The following is an 18,541-nucleotide window of genomic DNA, read 5'->3' as shown; positions in this document are numbered from 1 at the left end:
TCTTTCTTTCTTTCTTTCTTTCTTTCTTTCTTTCTTTCTTTCTTTCTCTCTCTTTCTTCCTTCCTTTCCTTCCTTCTTTCTTTCTCTTTCTTTCTTTTCCTTCTTTCTATGTCTTTTTTCCTTCCTTCCCTCCCTCTTCCTTTCCTCCTCCCTCCTTCCCTCCTTCCATTCTTTCTTTGTTTCCTCCCTCCCCCTCCCTCCCTTCCCTCTCTATTTCTTTTTTTTTCCTATTTTTTTTTTCGATCGGCAGAAATCTAATTTATTTTCTTTCCCTACCTCCACTACTAATCAAGAAAGAAAGAAAGAAACAAACCTTTCTGCAAGGAAGTGAGTAGCATGTTTCACCAAGTCATTCTTGGTTTATCAGAGTGCCTAAGTCTGTCAAATTCTCAGTCCACTTTCCATTGTACTCAGACACTTAGTACGTTGTGATCTCATAGTTCTTGGTAGCAGATTAAAATGCCAAGCAAACACAAACTTTACTGTATCTGCACCTCAGATCTGCCCCAGACTCGTTTTTCACCTTTTTGGGGTCCTGGCATCCTGGGGCAGAATCTGGTGAAGCCTAGGGATTCCTCAGAATCATGTCTTTAAACATATAATATAAAATACAAAAGATTACACAGGAAGCCAAAGGTTAGTGGAAAGTAAGAGATTTTTTTCCTCTCCGAGCTCACCAGCCCCCTGAAATGGGGTGATTCAGGGTCCCTACTTAGGAGCCCCAGCCTTAAGCCCTAGGTCATAGGCACACAGGTGCCCGCATACCATCTCTCCTATTAGATATGAGCTCCCTGAGGGTGGTGACTATTTTTGTCTTTCTTTGTATCTCCAGTGATTAGCACTGGGCAGAGCAAATAGGAAGTCCTCATTAATTTGGTTAGCTAGTATGTGTAATTTTAAAGTTGGCAAAGCACTTTAAATATCATCTCATTTTACCTCACAACAACCCCAGAAGGTAAGTGCTATCATTATCCATTTTACAGATAAGAAAGTTGTGTCAGAGGTTAAGCGATTCACATAGCTAATACAAGTCTGAGGCAAGATTTGAAACTAGGTCTTCCTGACTCCAGGCCTAGGCTCTATCCATTGCCTAGCTGCCTCTGTTGGATTAGCCATACTTCGGGGGCTTGTAATAAGGAAAGGAGGAGGGAACCTTCACAACCATTGCCCCTGTCCCATCTCAGGCTCATGGATTGAAGAGAAATTGGGGGATGCCTATGCTTCTCCATCTGGACAGCCTGAGAGGCCCAAGCGTTGTCTTGGTAGCTGTTGAGCCTTAGGTGAGCCTGGGCCTTTAAGAGAAGGTTCTCTCCAGTTACCAACGACCTTTTAATTGCTAGATCTAATAGTCTTTTCTTAATTCTTAGGTTTTTTGACCTCTGCAGACTTTGACATGGTTGGGCACCTTTTTTCTCTAGGTTTTGGTGACACACCTTTATCTCTTGCTTCTCATCCTACCTGTCTGACTGTTCTTTGCTGGATCTTCCTTCAGGTCATTAACAGTGGGGGGGGGGGGGGGGGGGGGGGGGGGGGGGGGGGCATGGGGCATCTCCCAAGACTCTCTCCCACCTCCTCTTCTCTTCTCCCTTTATCCTATTTCACTTGGTGATCTTATGGTTGTCTTTGGTTTCGACCATCATCTCTGTGCTGATGATTCTCAAATCTATTTGTCTAACCCTAATGTCTCTGCCAGCCCAGGTGATTCTAAAGATCCTTTCCAGCCCCATGTCCTATGATTCTATGGGTCTCCTAAGTCTTTCCCCAATATGCTGGGTCATCTTTAAGCATTAGCTTTAATTCACGTGGAAAGGGACTTGGTGACTTCATTAAAACACAAGGTAACCTTGAAAAAAACTTGAAAAATCATAGTTCTGGAACATGCATCAAATACCAATTTTGTCATAGGAAAAATTGACTATCACAAGATTAGACTTCTCCAAATATATGCAGAATCTAAAGCAGTTCCTTGAGTGGACTGCAGTAGAACTTAAACCACAGGGTCTCCAATTATAGCAGTAGCCTGGATGGACTTCCTGGAGCCAGGAGCCATTAACCATCTTCATCCCAGATGAGGTCGTATTTCTCCAAGCTAAAACTCAGCTGCTGGGATTTAGGAAGCTGTCTAGACCCTTTAGATCAGTTGTCAAACCCTTCCCCCACCCCTCTGCAGAGTCACAAAGCTCTTTGGCGCTGCCTCCCCCCACCAATGTCACATGCATCTCCACCCCTAGCTGGCTAATGTCCCAGACTGGCAGAGGGGACTGCCACATCAGCATGCTCTTGAATTAGCAGCCAATTTGGTCGTGTGTGTGTGTGTGTGTGTGTGTGTTTGTTTAGATGTGGATGGGCGAGGATATGTCATGGTCTATGTAAGCATTTACACACACACTCACACCTTCTCTCCCAAAGACTGAGGCTTGTGCATACACAGCTATCTCCCTGGAAATGTCAATAGAGGTAACACTTCATTGGTAATGAGCCAAAAAACTAACTGAAGAGGTAAGATGGTGTAACAACAAAGACCTCCTGGGACCAGGGAGAGTCTCCCACTTAGGGAGACAGAAAAGCTTGGGTAGGTCTGGGGTCGAGGGTCTCCCCAAGAGGGTTATCAGGGTTCCTTCTAGGAACAAAGTAGAGATAAGGTCAGTCAAATGGTATCTGTTAGGTGCCTTGCACTGCAACTGATCACTGGCGATATGAAGAAACACAAAAGTATCCTGGCTTTCAGGAGTTTACAGTCTGATGGGGGAGAGAGATGGTGGACAACTGTGGGCTAACAAGAAATGGACGGATATTAGAAATATGTGTGTATAGAGACCCCTTAGACATCCCATCTATGCTAGATCTTATGTATGTATATACTGATGCTTTACATATTACAGCTATATTATATCATATATTTTATGCATGTACATGGAGACACCTGATACATTATATCATATCTGTACATAGAGACACCTCTCTTACATCTCTGTTTCTGCCATATATGTATGTATTGTTATTGTTGTTCAGTTGTTTTTCAGTCATGTTCCTGATTCCAAGCCTGGTACTCTGTCTACTGTGCCGCCTAACTGCCCTGTGTATTTCTAGACACCTTACACATTATATCTATTTGTTGTGTTGTTTCAGTTGTGTCTGACTCCTTGTGACCTCATTTGGGGTTTTCTTGGCAGAGATGCTGGGATGGTTTGCCATTTCATTCTCCAGGCTATTTTACAGATGAGGAAACTGAGGCAAACAGGGTGAAGTGACTTGCCCAGGGTCACACAACTCATTTCTGAAGCTAAATTTGAACTCAGGTCCTTGATTCCAGGCCTAGCACTCTATCCACTGTGCCATCTAGCTGCCCCTATAGTACATTTATTTTATATTGTGTATGTGTGTGTGTGTGTGTGTGTGTGTGTGTATAGAGGCACCATATATTACATCTATATCCTGTCTTTCTGTATATGATAAATAGGAGATACTTTCAGAGGGAAGGCGGTGAGATTAGGGACTGGGAAAGACTTCTTATAGAAAGTAGGACTTTAGATGTGTGCTTTGTCCTGTGCTCTCAAAGAGGACTATGGCATCAGGGAGATGATGACATGACTTGAAGCTGACTTTGATTTGAGGGAGGGAGGGCTGTGCAAGGTCAACAGCCTCACTTTCTCCTCCAGAGCCATCAGGATCCAGTGAGCAGATATTCATCAGGATGACTGAAGATGGCTCAGGATGCAATGGGAGACCCTTTTAGGTTAAGGTCTTTTCAGGTTCTCACTTAGACTGAGGTAATGCCCATTTAGTGAATAAACCTCTTTAAGAAGTGAGTCAAGGGATGGCCCCTTTAATTAGAAAAAAGAAAAAAAAAGTCAAACTGGGAGGGGAAGACCCTTAGAGTTGCTGGTCAAAAGAGAAACAGTTACTACTTACATTCATTCTGAGCCAGGAAGGTCCCAAAAGAACCATTAAGTGGTGCTTGGACGGGTACCTATTATTGTCCAATCCTTGAGATCCAGAGTGGATTCGGTTTAAGGCGTGGTCCCTGAGAAAGAAATCTAGCCAGTAAACCTCAAGTTAACCAGGTAGCTTTGGGCCATGAAAATTTACCTTCCTTTGGGCAGAACACCCTCATGTAAGGGAAGAGGAGAGGGGAGGGGAGGGGAGGGGGGGGGGGGGGGGGGGGAGGGGGGGGGGGGGGGGGGGGGGGGAGGGGAGGGGAGAAGGGAGGAAGAGCTGAGCTGTCTAGCTGGAACTGGCCTGGTTGATTCTGCATTCAGGGAGCTGGGACTACTCACTGAGGTTGTTGTTTGGCCTTTGTTCTTGAAGAGGACCATGACATCAGGAAGGTGATGACAGGACTTACAATTGAACTGAATCTGAGTGAGGGAGGCCTCACTTAATCCTCCAGAGCCATCTGGGTCCAGTGGTCAGATATGGATCAGGAGGACTTTAGATAAGACTTGAAGGGAGCTAGGGAAGCCCCAGGCATGGGACACAGCCTGAGAAAACTCCTGGAGGTGGGAGATGAATATCTTAGGAAAATAAAAGCAAAGGAGTTCAGTGTCACTGGATTGGAGAACACCTGGGAGAGGAGTAAGGAAGGTATGAGGAGACTGGCTAGGTAGGAGGGGGCTGGGTTATGAAGGGCTTCAAATGTCAAACAAAAGACTCATGTCCCATGAGGTATAGGACAGCTATAGATTTCCTCCACTACAAAAGAAGTGCTTGAAACCCAAACTAAGAAGATGCAACATTTCTCTAGCATTTCAAGGCCCGTAAATGGCTTTATTTAAATGGACCCTCCCAACAGCTCTGGGAGGGGGTGCTAAGCAGTCAACAGCAAAGACCTTGATGATGAGGATGGTAATGGCGACAGTAGTTAGCATTTTTAGACCACTCTAAGGTGATGTTACCTTATTGGGCCCTCACAACCACCCTTCCAGGTAGGAGCTATTATTATCTCCACTTTGTTGTTGTTCAGTCATTTCAGTCATGTCTAACGTCTTCATGACCCCATCTGGGATTTTCTTGGCAGAGATACTGGAGTGGTTTGCCATTTCTTTCTTTGGCTCTTTTTACAGATAAAGAAACTGAGGCAGACCAGGTTAAGTGACTTGCCCTGGGTCACACAGCTAGGAGGTGTCTGAGGCTGGATTTGAACTTGAGTCTTCCTTACTTCCCAGTGCTCTATCCACTGTGCCACCTCTCTGCCCTACTTTACAGATGTAAAAATTGAGGTTGAAGAGAGGTCAAGGGACTTGCTTGGGGTCACACAGCTAATAGGTGTCTTGGGCAGGATTTGAACTCAGGCCATTATACTATCCATCGTGCTACCTAGCAGGCTAGCTCAGAAATGCACAGTGACAAAGACAAAACATGAAACAGTAAGCCCTAACTACTATTTTCTTCTCCTGGAAGCTTGATGTGTAAAACCATATTTAAAAACCATGAAACACTTTGCGGCATGGCTGAACCATCACTTGGCCTTTATTTAAGCTCAGTCCTGTGTGAGTATCTCCTTCAAGGCTCAGGTCTCCCAGAAAGCCAGAGCATGGCTTGGGCTCCTTCTGGTCATGGGCATCTCCTCTAAGAAGCATTGTTGGAACCACAGAATGGTTGTATCATTTCAGAGTGTCACCAGTCCCGCATGAATGTTCTGTTTTCCTGTAGCCCATCCACCATTTTCCCTTTGTGTCATCTCTGATGGGTGGGAGGTAGAACTTCAGAGCTAATTTCATCTGCATCTTTCATTCTAACTTCATCAATTTTTTGTGCAAAAGTTTTTGAATTTTCGTAATCAAAATTGTCCATTTTATCTTTTATGATCTCTACCTAGACCTTGTTTAGTTAAGAATTTTCCCTTTGTCCACGGTTGTCAAAAGTACCTTTTTCCATTCTCCTTTCATTTCTAAATGATCTGGCCTTTCAGAATTTATTATGGTACACAGTGTAAGATATTAGTCTAAATCCAGATTCTACAAACTTGTTTTTCAGTTTTCCCAGCACTTCTTGTCAAAAAAGGAGCCCTTCCTTCAATTCAGATCTCTTCTGGAGGAGGTCAAATATTCATGAGTGTGGGGTGAAAGAGGGACTCACTGGAATATTAGGGAGCAGCCACAAGTATTTTTGTGGAGAGTCCAAACTACTAGGGGGCACTACCTGTTTGGTGTGGAAAGGCACTTTACCAGAGGGAAAGGAGGACTCTAGACTGTGGGGGAGGGAGTGATGTCTTTGCCCCATTGCCACCTCCAAGCTCAGTTGTTTTCTGAGGGAATTTCAAACCACGATGTGATATTAAAATCTAGAGGACTTTTAGGACCCTGTATTAAAATGGTAAATGACATTAAGGGAGAAGTATGTTTGAATATGGTTTGTTAGAGTCTTTTTTTTTTTTAAGCAATCAGGGTTAAGTAACTTGCTCAAGGATACACTGCCAGTTATTTCTGGGTGTGGTGCTGAGTGTCTGAGCCTGGGATTCGATCTCTAGGTCATCATGACACTGGAGCCGGTGCTCTTACTCGCTGTGCTACCTGGCCACCCCTGTTAGAATCTTTTAATGTAGTTTGTGTATTGCTTATGGGCTACTGGGAATCCTTGGTGTTTCCACATCATTTGTGGGGCTAAATAAAAGCTGTCCAGTACCCGACAAATGCATATTACCTTGAGTGCTTGTACAGGATCTAAGAGCCTTTTAAAAAAAAATATTCATCCCTATGGAAACTGAAACCTGTATTCTGAGATTTTCTCAGAGTATTATGAGTTAGTTACTCTCAAAATCTTCTCTGATTCATGTGAACCCAGAGGGATGTCAGAGATTTAATACGTACATGTCATATCCTGACATCCTTCCTCGATCCCTGAATTACTAATGCTTTCTCCACAAATTGTCATATACTGATCAACATATATGTTGTATCCCTTCAACCCCCTTCCATATCCCCCCTCCCCAACCAGTAATAAGTTCCTTGAGGGGAGAAACTGTTTTTCATTTTTTATCTTTGTACTTCCAGCACAATGCCTTGCACATAGTAAATTCTTGGACTGTTGAATTCTAGATTCCCCTAAGTCTAAGGCCCCTTCCTAAAGGGCCTTCTCATCATCCCAGCACCTCTCCCTCTTGCCCTAGGTCCTGGGGTTGCCTGGTCTGTGATACTTCTACCAGAAGAAGCATCTAAAGAATGAGTGTCCTCTCTTGAAAGAGGTGGGGGTCTATGGATATAGAATGCTGCATATATAGCCACTGTTCTGTTTAGTTTTGCATAACTTTTTCTTTGTTACAAGGGAGATTTCAATTTGGGGTAGAATAGGGGCTGTGCAGGGGTGGGATGGTATATTCAGAAATATGACCTAAAAACAAAAGGCATTAGTAAAGATAGCTAAAAAGAAAGAATGAATCCCACTCGTTACACTTTCTTGCGTTGCATTACTTTGTTTTTATTTGTTTAGTCAGAGGCACCACGAGCCACATCCCTCTAATATTTTTCATCATCCAGAGGCTTCCCAAAAAGAGTTAAATTGTGTTTTGTCCTGCTCACAACTACAACAAAATGCAAAACTTCCCAAGATAACACAGGAACAGGAAGTGTTTTTAAGGTCCATCACCAACACGTCTTTGTAGGCCTAAATTTGGACACTACTCAGCTTCACATCTGGGGCACTAAGGCATCTCACTGACTTCCTAGGCTGGCTAGCCTTGGTAGCCTCAGGATCCACTGGGAGTCACTGCCCCCAGCTAAATGGATGAGAGGTACCCCCGATGCTGGGTCAGCAATGCAACTGACTTAGAGTTTCACAGATTGCAAAAAGCCTTAGAAAAATCCATCCCATGTGTAGGAGTGAATGTCTCATCAAGCTGGGGGTCAAAAACACACAAAACAAAAACACACAAACCCACACACATGGCGTGGTATCCTGAAGCTCTCTCCAAAAACCCCCTATAATAAGCACTTAGCATGCGGGGACAGAAATAGATGAGGCAGCATGGGAGAGCTCACATCTCAGCACCCCAAAGGGATTCAGGCCCATCACCCCTAAAGCAAAGAAGATCATTTCTGACAGCTCTCAGGGCTTTGTCAGGTGATGCTGGCCCAGGCCAAAAAACTTCATGAAATCTCCCAAGATTTATTTTGGGAGTTGGGAGGGACCTTAGCCATCACTCAATTTCAGGGGTCTTCACCTGGGGTCTGTCAACTTACTTTAAAAAATATTTTAATAACTCTATTTCAGTCTTATTGGTGTTCTTTGTAATTCCTCTGTATTTTAGTTTATTTTACACATTTAAAATATTCTTCTGAGGAGGGGACCACAGGCTTCACCAGACTGATTGCCAGAGGGGTCCAGGACACACAAAAAGGTCAAGAGCCCCCAAAACTAGTCTGGCTTCTTAATTTTGAAGAATTTGGACCTGAAGAATCTGAGCAAGTACAGGGTGGCCATGGGACTGTAGAATCACAGATTTAGAGCTGGGAAATTAAAAGGCATTGAATCAAACTTCCTCATTTTAGAGAGAAGGGAGGGAGCTGTCAGCCTATATCACAGAGGTAGCAAGGGGCAAGCAGGATTCAAACCCAGGCACTTTGACTCCCTCTGTGCTACACTGTCTCTGGTGGCTGTCATTTTCCCAAAGTCATAGGGATAAGGAGCTGAGGTGGGACTGGAGCCCAGAGCCCCTAGGCTCCAGATTTGGTTTTCTTTTCTTCTGTTACATGATATCATTAAGGGAAGGTAGTTTATGGGGGCCACTGAACACATGGCTCACAGTGGACCACGCAGGCACTGGGCATACCCAAGTTCTGCCTGCTAACATTTTCAGTGATGCCATTGGGAATCAGAACTGTGTGCAGTGAATCAGAGAATAAGGGCCACATGGGCCAGCCAAATACCCCTCTTTCTTGACATTCAAATGTGTAACCATTCTTGAACAGTTTTGGGGTTTATTCAATCTTCAAAGTGAAGCAGTGATATATTCATACTCCTGGCAGATCAAACTCACCTCCCGAGGCACTTCTATTCATAGAAATATTGCTTAAAATGGAATCCTAAGAGCTGGCTCCCAACACTCATTGTGGTTGGATATGAAGTATGGCTATGTATCAACAGCTGGCCCAGGGCTGGGGTCTACAGGCTAATAGAGACACGGGTTGATTAGCTTGTTCCAGGCCTGGAGTAGCAGCTGTGATCTGTACCTGAGGTAAGTGGTAAAAGTCGGGGGAAGGTGGGTCAAGGCAGGCTCTCTTGAGATCTTGGGGGTGGGGCCTGGACCACTGAGAGGTATTTAAGCTACTCAGCGGAGAGGAAGCCCACCTCAGGACGCAGGGGATGGCATCTGGAGAGCTGTTGGAACCCTGAGTCTTCCCACACTTGAGCAGAGCTCTGATCACCCAACCCATGTTATGCTTCTGTTGAGAAAGAAGGAGCTGGCTGTCACTTTCTTCTTAAGGAGAAGGGGCACCAGACTAAAAAGGGGAAAGGACATTTCTGATGAGTGCTCTACCAAATCCTATTCAGCCAGTGCCCAAGAAACACTAATGCCTTAGGGCAGAGAAATTCCATTTAGCAAACGATCAAGCGCCATTATTTATCAGTTCAGCTTTTCACTAAATAGAATCACTCAGGGTCAGTTGGACAATCGACACACTTTTTTTTTTTATGGTGGTTCCCTCAGTCCTAGGAATTAATTTCTCTCCAGGGGAATTGCTTAAGCAAGATGCCACAGGAGTTTCTGGTCAGGATGACCATGCTTAGTTTCCGTTCCCCCAGAGAAATGGCCCCAGGGAGACTACATTCCAGGAGAGTGCACTCTCCCTGAGGGCAGGACTGGAAGCTCATTTTTGATTTTTGTATTTTGTCTGATATTCAGTGCCTTGCACATAGTAGGTCTTTACTAAATACTTGTTGAATGGAACTAATGGAAAATGGGAAAGGGAGAGAAAGGAGAAGGAAAAGGCCAGGGATGTATGGCAAGTTATCACATTTATACTGTGAGGTTGTGAGTGCCTCATTTAATTGAATACCTTTCATTTCTTGATGGGGTGGGGATAGGGCATGGAGCTGGGGAAGAATGCAATGCATTTCTGTAAAATATTTTCTGCAAGAAAGTGGGCAGGAATCCCACCCTAGGTAGACCTCTTGGAGAAAGAGGACCATTCTGTAGGGAGCGTTTAAGAAAAGGTCCCAAGTACTATTACTGGACTCTTGGGGAAACAGCCCGGGATCTCTCTCTTAATAAGCTTCTCAGAAGGATGGGGGGAGTAGAGATAGTATTAGATCATAGGATGCCAGATATCGAGTTGGGAGAGCCTCTGGAGGCCAGCTGGTCCAACCACCTCATTTTTACAGAGGCCCAGGGAGATCATTAAATGATATGCCCAAGGTCACCCAGCTGGTAGGTGTCAAAGGTAAAATTTGAATTCACATCCTCTGACTCTGGAGTCCCAGTCACAAACCCTGAGTGATGTTTCTAATACTTAAATGTAGTGATAAATAACCCTGGATCTTTTCCTTCTCTGGTGAGAAATACTATTGGCCATCTAATCTTCTTCACTTGGAAAGCTATTACCAGAACCTGGAAAATATACTAGCCCTTTGATCCCATCTCCAGGGTTGGACCCAACATGGTGGGAAGTATGGAACCTCTGAGGATAGAGAAGGACCTTTCCCACCTCCTGGTCCCAACCTTGGCCTCACTCCAGAAAAAAAGGCACAGAGGAGGACAATCAGCCTAATTAGAAATGTCATTGTGGATTCTTGGGCACAGATCCCCAAGCAGGGCACAGAATGTCTTGTGTCTATTCTCTCCCCCTCCCTACCAATCTGTGTAGTCCCCTAGACCCAGAGTTAGCTTGGGGCTGGGCAGTTGACCCACTGCAGCTGATGTCTAATGTGGGGCAGAATGGATAGGTATTAAGGGGTGTGTCTGGATCCTCTGAGGAGAAAGCCAGGGACAGAAGTGTGAGAAGGGTTGGTGAGGAATGAAGTGACTAAGGACATCCACAGAGAAGATTGAGGCATTGTCCCCTAAATGAAGCTTGTGGGTCAAAGTCAGATTGAGTCTGGTGTCCCTGAGACCTTCTCTTACCTACAGAGGTTGACCCCCCCTTCCATTTGCCCAAGGAGAGAAGGTGGATTGGGAGACCTAGAGACTGTTGCATGTGAATCTGAGTGCACTCTAGGGGTGAGGGGCAAGATAGGTCACAAAGAGCTTTTTCCAGACCCCACCCCATTCCCATGGATACAGCAAAATGGACCCAGCCCAAGGAAGAAAAAGCAATTTCCAAGAAAGTGTTGGACCTGGGAATATGGGAGGAGGTATGGGGAAGGTGGAGGGAATGAGGGAAGGGGGTACCAAGCCTGTCCAGGGGGTCAAGGCACCACATGCCACCACTTGAAGGCAAAGGGTTTCCGGCAAACATTGGTACCACAATGGACCTCGCCCATTAATTTGTGATAGGAGGAAATGTCATCGATGAAGGTACAGGAGAAACCCAGGGGCTGCAGAAGTGAGCACACGTGAGCTTCCAGGCAGCACTGCTCCTCGATCAGGGGCCCAAAGGGCTTGGGGACACCCAGGTCCTTGTCAAGCACGATCATATTCACCTGTATGGGGAGAGAGAGGTACATGTTTGTTGTGTGTAGGGGGAAAAGGCTTGTCTGAGGGCACTGGTGCAGCCTGACAGGATAGGGAAGGAGCAAAGGTGAATATCAGGAGCAGAATAAGGGCTGGACTTGGAGATCTGTAAGACTGGGCTGGCAAGAGGAAATAATGGGATTTTAGAATAAGAAGGGCTATAGAATAAGAATTTTAGAATAAGAATAATCCAGACCACTCATTTTACAGGTAAGGAAACTGAGGCCCAGAGAATTTCAATAATTTGCCTAAGGTCACACAGATAGTAAAGGAAGCATTTGAACTCAGGCCTTCTGACTAAAAATCCAGTGCCCATTGCCTCTCTCAAAGGGTCCTTGTGAGGCAAATGCTTTATGAGTCTCTAAGCACTAAAGAAATTTGAATTATCATTCACTCAGATGATCCAGAAAATAGAGGGTATGGTAATAACGATAGCATTTTTATGGCACTTTAAGGTTGTCAAAGCACTTGACAAACTTGATAGGTTAGATTTCTGGGCCAATCTGAGAGGCTGAGCATACGGTGGTGGTGACACCTTGGAGGCTTGTCCCCCAGCTGGGTGGAGGCTGTCACCCAGGAGGCCAGGTGTTTGTGCCTTCCCTTCCCCTCACCTTGCCCTTGATAGCGATTATAGAATCATAGCTTCAGCACTGGACAGCACCTCAGAGGTTCTGCTCTGATCCCTTCATTCTACAAAGAGAACCCAACTCCTCTGACTCCAGAACTAGCTCCCTTCTGATTGCCACTGTGGCACTTCATTGATCAATGAAACAGGTTTCATACCAGGCCATGGGCATGAACCCTTTGTCCTCTATCGAATATTGAATGGCAAGGATGAGAATGGGTACCACAGAACAGGAGAGGGAAGAAAGAAATCCCCCCCCCCCCCCCCAACTGATTCTCTCCCCTTTCTTCTATGGTGGATAACTGCTTCAAGAGGCCAATCCAGATAGACTGGGCATCAGAGGCTCTTCCCTGTGCCTAAAAGAAGACCCGAGTTCAAATCCAGATTCAGACATTTGCTGGTTGTGTGATCGTGAGCAAGTCACTTAACCTTGTATCTGCCTCAATATCTGTAAAATATGGATAATAATAGCACTTGCCTCCCAGGGTTGTTGTAATGAGAAAATGGGATGATATTTATGAAGGGCATTGCAAAGATGAAAGCACCACATAAATGCTAGTTGTCATCATGATCAACTTCACCACCAGAGTGCCATGCTGGGCTGAGCAATGGGGGCACAGGAACATGGAAGATGAAAAAGGGCCTAGGAGCACAGAGCTGGGGTAGGATGGTAGGGACTGGCTAAGTTTCTGGAAGTTCAGTCAGGATGGAAAGTCTTCAGAGTTGGGCAGGAGGGTCATTTGTTTGGGACACTGAAGAAGGGGCTCCCTTCTATTCATGGACTGGGGACCTGGACATCCTCTGAAGTTGTTTCTAGACTTGAGATCCTGCCCTGTATTTCAGAGCCCCCCTCAATCAGGATCTTCAGTAATGGTGTGAAGTACTGAGCTCTGCCATTAACTAGCTTTGTGTCCTTGAGCAAATGACTTAACCTCTCTGAGATGGGTAAATTCCCTTCTCCTCCCATCTTGTACTTTTCAGCAACTTAGCAAGAATGCCTCCCTTATCTAAGTTCATCTGTAATCTGAGGATAATACATGACCTGTATCATAGGGTTATGAAGAAAAGAAAGCCTAAAATAATACAGGAATGTGAATTGTTATTGATCTTCCTAAAGTGCAGGTCTGATCATCTCACCCATGTCAAAAGTTACTAGAAAACCACAATTTAAAAGGTGAGAAGAAACTACTTAGCAAAACCAGCATTTCCTAGTCAAGTACTAGGATTCAAGTATCAGAATCTCCCACGAAGCTATGGGGATCAGAGAAGTCTGGGATGGGAGGGAGTAATAAAGAGGCATGTCAATGTTGTGGGTATATTTTAGCTCAAAGGCAGCTCAGCGCATCTCACTACTCCCCAGTTCAATAAACTCTAATGGCCCCCAATCACCTCCATTATCAAATATGAAAGCCTCTGGCTTTTAAAGCCCTTCACAACCTCTTCCTCCAATCCCCACCTACTCAGGCACTTCAGAACTTACACTCTCCTTCCTCCTCCCACCAGTGATTCTGGTCACCCGGCTGTTTCTCACAATCAACACTGCATCTCCTGTCCCTGGGCATTTTCTCCAGCTGTCCCTCATGCCTGGAATGCTCTCCTTCCTCATCTCTGGCTCCTGGCATCCCTGACTTCAAGTCCCAGATAAAATCCCACTTTTTGTGATAAACTTTCCCTGAAGCCCCTTAATTCTGGAGCTGTCTCTCTTTTGGTTATCTCCAATTATATGCATATATCATAATATATCTTATATAATTACATATATCATAATATATCTATATAATGACATATATAATATGACAATATATAGGGTCACTATGGTATCACTATCCATACATATATAATATATGTGCATATATTATATACATACACATAGGAGCAATCTATCTATATCTCTCTAATCTCTATCTCCATATATATGCACTAGACACAATCCATCTGTATCTGTATCTTTTTTTATACATAGTTGTTTTCATCTTTCATTAGTCTGAGAGCTCCTTCAGTGTGTTTTTGCCTTTTTTTTGTATCTCCAGCCCTTAGCAGGGTGCCTGACACAGAGTAGGTACTTAGTAAACCCCTATTTACATGATGCTTTTAAATTGACTTTGCCTTTCAACCTCAGCATCTTCCTTTGTAAAATGGGATTAGGACATGGGCACTTCTTCCCTAACAGAGTTGTGAGGAAAGTGTTTATTATTTTAAAAACTTAATAAATAATTTAAATGATTTAGATAAAATAAAATTTTATTAAAGTTCTCTAAAAGGGAGGGTAACTGTTAGTCTCAGTGGCTCACAGCAGAGAATGCAGTTGATCTTATCTCTGGGAGGAAGGCAAGGATCTGGATCTGGAGTTAGGAAGACATGAATTCCAATCCTGCCCCAGATGCTTATGAGCTGAGGGGTCTTGGGCAAGATGTTTAACCTCTCCCAGCCTCAGTTTCCTCATTTGTAAAATGGGTATTAATAATACTATAATAATGTTATCATTATATCAATAAGTGTTATCAATTACTAATGATGTTAATAACAATAGTAATAATGACAGGGTGGTTGGGAGGAGCAAATGAGTTAAGATATGCAAAGTATTTTGCAAAGCTTAAAGGGTTATATAAATTCTAGCTGTTGTTCACAGTGACTTGCTAGTCACTGGTGAGTTACCATAACACAGTGAGTTACATGTAAACTGGCTTAACTAGAAACTTGGATCATCCAAGCAGCCAATCTGTGAGAGAGGTAGGGGTGGAGGAATACATTCTTCCTGGGACCACATCTGACCCATTGTGTTGACTGGGTGGGAGTGAACAGAGACCTGGATTGGAATTAGAAGACCTGGGTTTGAATCTCAGCTCTACCTCTTAGTAAAGGGGTGACCTTGGCCAAGTCATCTAACTCCTCTGGGCCTCAGTTTCTTCATCTGCAAAATGAGGGGGTTTGGGCTAGATGGCCTTGGAAGTCCTGTCTGGCTATAGAATCTATATAGAATCTGACTTGGAGGGGGTGATGAAGAAGGGGGCTGAGCTGCTTACCATGTTGGGGAAATAAGCCATGGCTTGGCCTTCCTCGTTCAACTTGAACAGAGCTGGGAGGTCAATGATATCTTTCTCTGTCAACCCCAATTCCTTTTTCAGAATGTCCCGGTTCCAATCCAGGCAGCGCTGAGGAGAAATTGGGGGAGGGGGTGAGAGAGCAGGGATAAAAACATACTTTGATGTGTTGGAATACTGGCAATACTCACCTTTCTGAATGTTTCTAGGGCCCCAAGGTTGCTACCTTGGGTAAGTCACGTCCCTGCTTTGGAATTCAGTTTCCTAATCTATAAAATGAAGTGGTTGGACTTGTCATTCTGGCTCTGGACCTAGGGTCCTATGATCATAACCTTTTCATGATTCAACCTCTAACAGAGATCCCCAAATAATAGTTCAAGGGCCACTGGGACCCTGATATTGTCTTTAATAACTCTTTTCTTTCTGATTCACCATTACTCTCAGCTGGAATGAAAAGTAAGAGAGAAGACCAAGCCAAGAAATAGCAACCTTAACTCTCTCTCTCTCTCTCTCTCTGTCTGTCTCTCTCTCTGTCTCTCCTCTCTCTCTCTCTCTGTCTCTCTCTCTCTCTCTCTCTGTCTCTCCTCTCTCTCTCTGTCTCTCTCTCTCTCTGTCTCTCTCCTCTCTCTTTCTCCTCCTCCTCTCTCTCTCCTCTCTCTCTCTCTCTCTCTCTCTCTCTCTCTCCCTCTGTTAATAATCAATATACTGTTTTGTCAGGAAATTTACTGTTGTGATTGTTTTGGGGGATTGTGTTTATTGGGAAGTATTTATTATGTAATATCAAAATGAATCAATAAATTCTTAAAAGAAATGAAAATCAAAATAAAATTGATTAAAAAAAAGAAATGAGAAGCTTCAGGCAGTCATAACAAAATTAACTTGGGAAACCCTGTGCCATCCATGCATGCAAAGGTATGTAAATGAACATGAGGTCTGATAGCTTGAAGCTGCACTAAGACTTCTGGTCTGAGTATGGGTCCCCTTGGCTGTTTCTCACATCAGGATGTGGCCCCTGGCATCTTGGTCCTAAGAGTGACTGTGATACATGGTGCCCTTCACGAGGGTGCCCCTGCCTATTTCTAATATGTTCCCAGCCCTCCGTAGACCAAGGCATGCCTGTGTTACTCTTCACTTTCACATTCCTTATCAGCTGGCATGATTTAGGCAAAGCCCTGAGCACTCAGAGTCCATATGCCCACAGGTGCTTCTTTGTTTCCATGTCCTCTCTTTGGATAATGGTTCATAGCCTTTGAGCACCTCTCTATCCAGGAGCGGCTGCCGATGGTATACATTTGTATTTCATTCCATACATACACTGGATCTCAGACTTTTAGCAGTGATGCAGGTATTCCCTACCCCACCTCTCACCATTTGGGTTTTTCTTTTTATTCTATTTTCATTGATTTATGTGTGCAAATCTTTTAAAAATTTGACATGATTGAAATTAGCCTTTTCCCCATGCCATTCCTGATGGATAAGGCCAGAGGGTCTGTGTCTGGCCCTGGGAGGGATCCAGCAGGGCGCTGCCCCTCCTGCTCGGCCAGGCTCCAGGCTCTGCCCTTACCTGGACATACAGGTTCTGCTGCACCAGATTCTCATTGGACAGGATCTTATTGATGGTAATTCGTTTGTTGCTCATGCCGCCCAAGCCTGCAGAGGGGGAAAGGACAGGACAGTCATAGCCTGAGGCTCCTGGCACAGTCTTGAATATCCAGGCTGTTCCCTGTGATCCCAACATCTAAATGAGAAGAATACTAAACTAAAAGTCTGGAAGACCTGAATTTGAATCCTGCCTCAAGCACTTACTAGACTCTGTGGCCCTGGGTAAGTCAGCAACCTCTCTCAGCCTCAGTTCCCTAATCAGTAAAATGGGAATAATAATTGCTCCTACCTCACAGGGTTCTTTTGAGGAACAAATGAGATAACATGTGTAAAGTACATAGCTTAGAGCACTTAAAAATGCCAGATCATCATCATCATCATCATCATCATCATCTTTGCTGTTGACTTGAATGTGATCTTGAGTAGTGGTTTCACCTCCCTGGGTCCCAGTTTCCTCATCTGTGAGGGGAGGGAGTTGGGATGGATGATCTTGAAAGTCCCTTCTGGTTCTACAGTCTATGATTCAATGGAAGAAGGGCTGGCTAGGGATGTCTGATGAGGGCAGAGAACATGGCATCTGAGATGTCTCCAAATCACCTACTCTCTCCTAGAGGTATATAGCTATCCCTCTATATCATATTTCTGTAGCCTTGCTAGTGCACTCAAAATACAGGAGACCCTATAATGGGCTCTGGCTTTGGGATCCAGGCCCTCTGGCCCCCAAAGTATGTTTTTTTTTTCTCCACAAGGTACTGCAGGTTGATATGACTTCATAGCTATGCTTATAAATGCATACATGTCTACCTTTAAGGCAAGCAGCTAGGTGGCACCATAGTGCATAGAGTATCAGGCCTGGAGTAAGGAAGACTCATCTCCCTGAATTCAAATCTGGCCTCAGACATGGAGCTATGTGACCCTGGGCAAGTCACATTATCCTGTTGGCCTCAGTTTCCTCATCTGTAAATGAGCTGGAGGAGGAAATGGCAAACCACCGCAGTATCTTTGCCAAGAAAACCCCCAATGGGGTCATGAAGAATCAGACATAACTGAAATGACTCAACAATTTTTTTTTTTCTTCTCTCAGTCTTGAGGAACTTGAAGGCTGACTCCATCTATTTTGCTCATCTCCTAACAGTTGTATGGCAAGCTATTTGGGCTTTCTGTGTCTCAGTGTCCTCAATTCAGCAGATGTTTACTAATCATCTAATATGTGCAAGAGGGAAACTGCCAGGGACACAAAGACAAAAGAAAAGCAGTTCCTGCCCTCAAGGAGCTTACATTCTGTAGAAAAGATACAACATTTAAATAGATCTATACAATGTACTTGGAGGAGAGATGAGGGCACTAACAAAGGCTTCCTCTGAGAGGGGTCTCCTTGTTTGAATCTTGGAAGACACCTGAGGAATCTGAGATGTGCTGGGGAGGAGAGAATCCATTTCAAGCATGTGGTACAGCCGGGACAAAGGCAGGAAGGTGGGAAGTAGAATGCTACATTCAAGGAACAGCAAATAAGCCAGTTTGGCTGGAAATGGAGAGTGTGAGAAGGGAGGAATATGAAATAACCCAGCCAGATTCTGAAGGTCTTAAATGCCAAGCTGAGGAATTTGCATTTTATGCTAGAGGTAAAAGGGAGACATAGAAGCTTTCAGGCCAAAGTTTTAGGGG

The 18,541-nt window shown here is 44.4% G+C and overlaps 1 protein-coding gene across 1 annotated transcript in view; it reads right to left on the bottom strand.

Annotated features, from left to right (window-relative positions):
- Positions 1–7,413: 7,413 nt before the first annotated feature.
- Positions 7,414–18,541, bottom strand: part of LOC138153841 (protein-arginine deiminase type-2) — a 62,108-nt gene continuing 50,980 nt past the window's right edge. Inside the window, exons 14-16 of the mRNA XM_069078256.1 lie at positions 16,839–16,924; positions 15,257–15,385; positions 7,414–11,577 (exon numbers count right to left, since the gene is read on the bottom strand). Coding sequence (XP_068934357.1) covers positions 11,344–11,577; positions 15,257–15,385; positions 16,839–16,924 — 449 coding nt within the window. The 3' untranslated portion in view covers positions 7,414–11,343. The remainder of the gene's footprint in view (positions 11,578–15,256; positions 15,386–16,838; positions 16,925–18,541) is intronic.

Source organism: Petaurus breviceps, unplaced genomic scaffold, assembly GCF_028583685.1.
Source record: "Petaurus breviceps papuanus isolate PSGF00001 unplaced genomic scaffold, PetGlider_PUasm1.0 91041, whole genome shotgun sequence".
Lineage (NCBI taxonomy): Eukaryota > Metazoa > Chordata > Mammalia > Diprotodontia > Petauridae > Petaurus > Petaurus breviceps.
The sequence above is the reverse complement of the archived record's forward strand: the minus strand, read 5'-3'. Positions and strand labels throughout refer to the sequence as shown.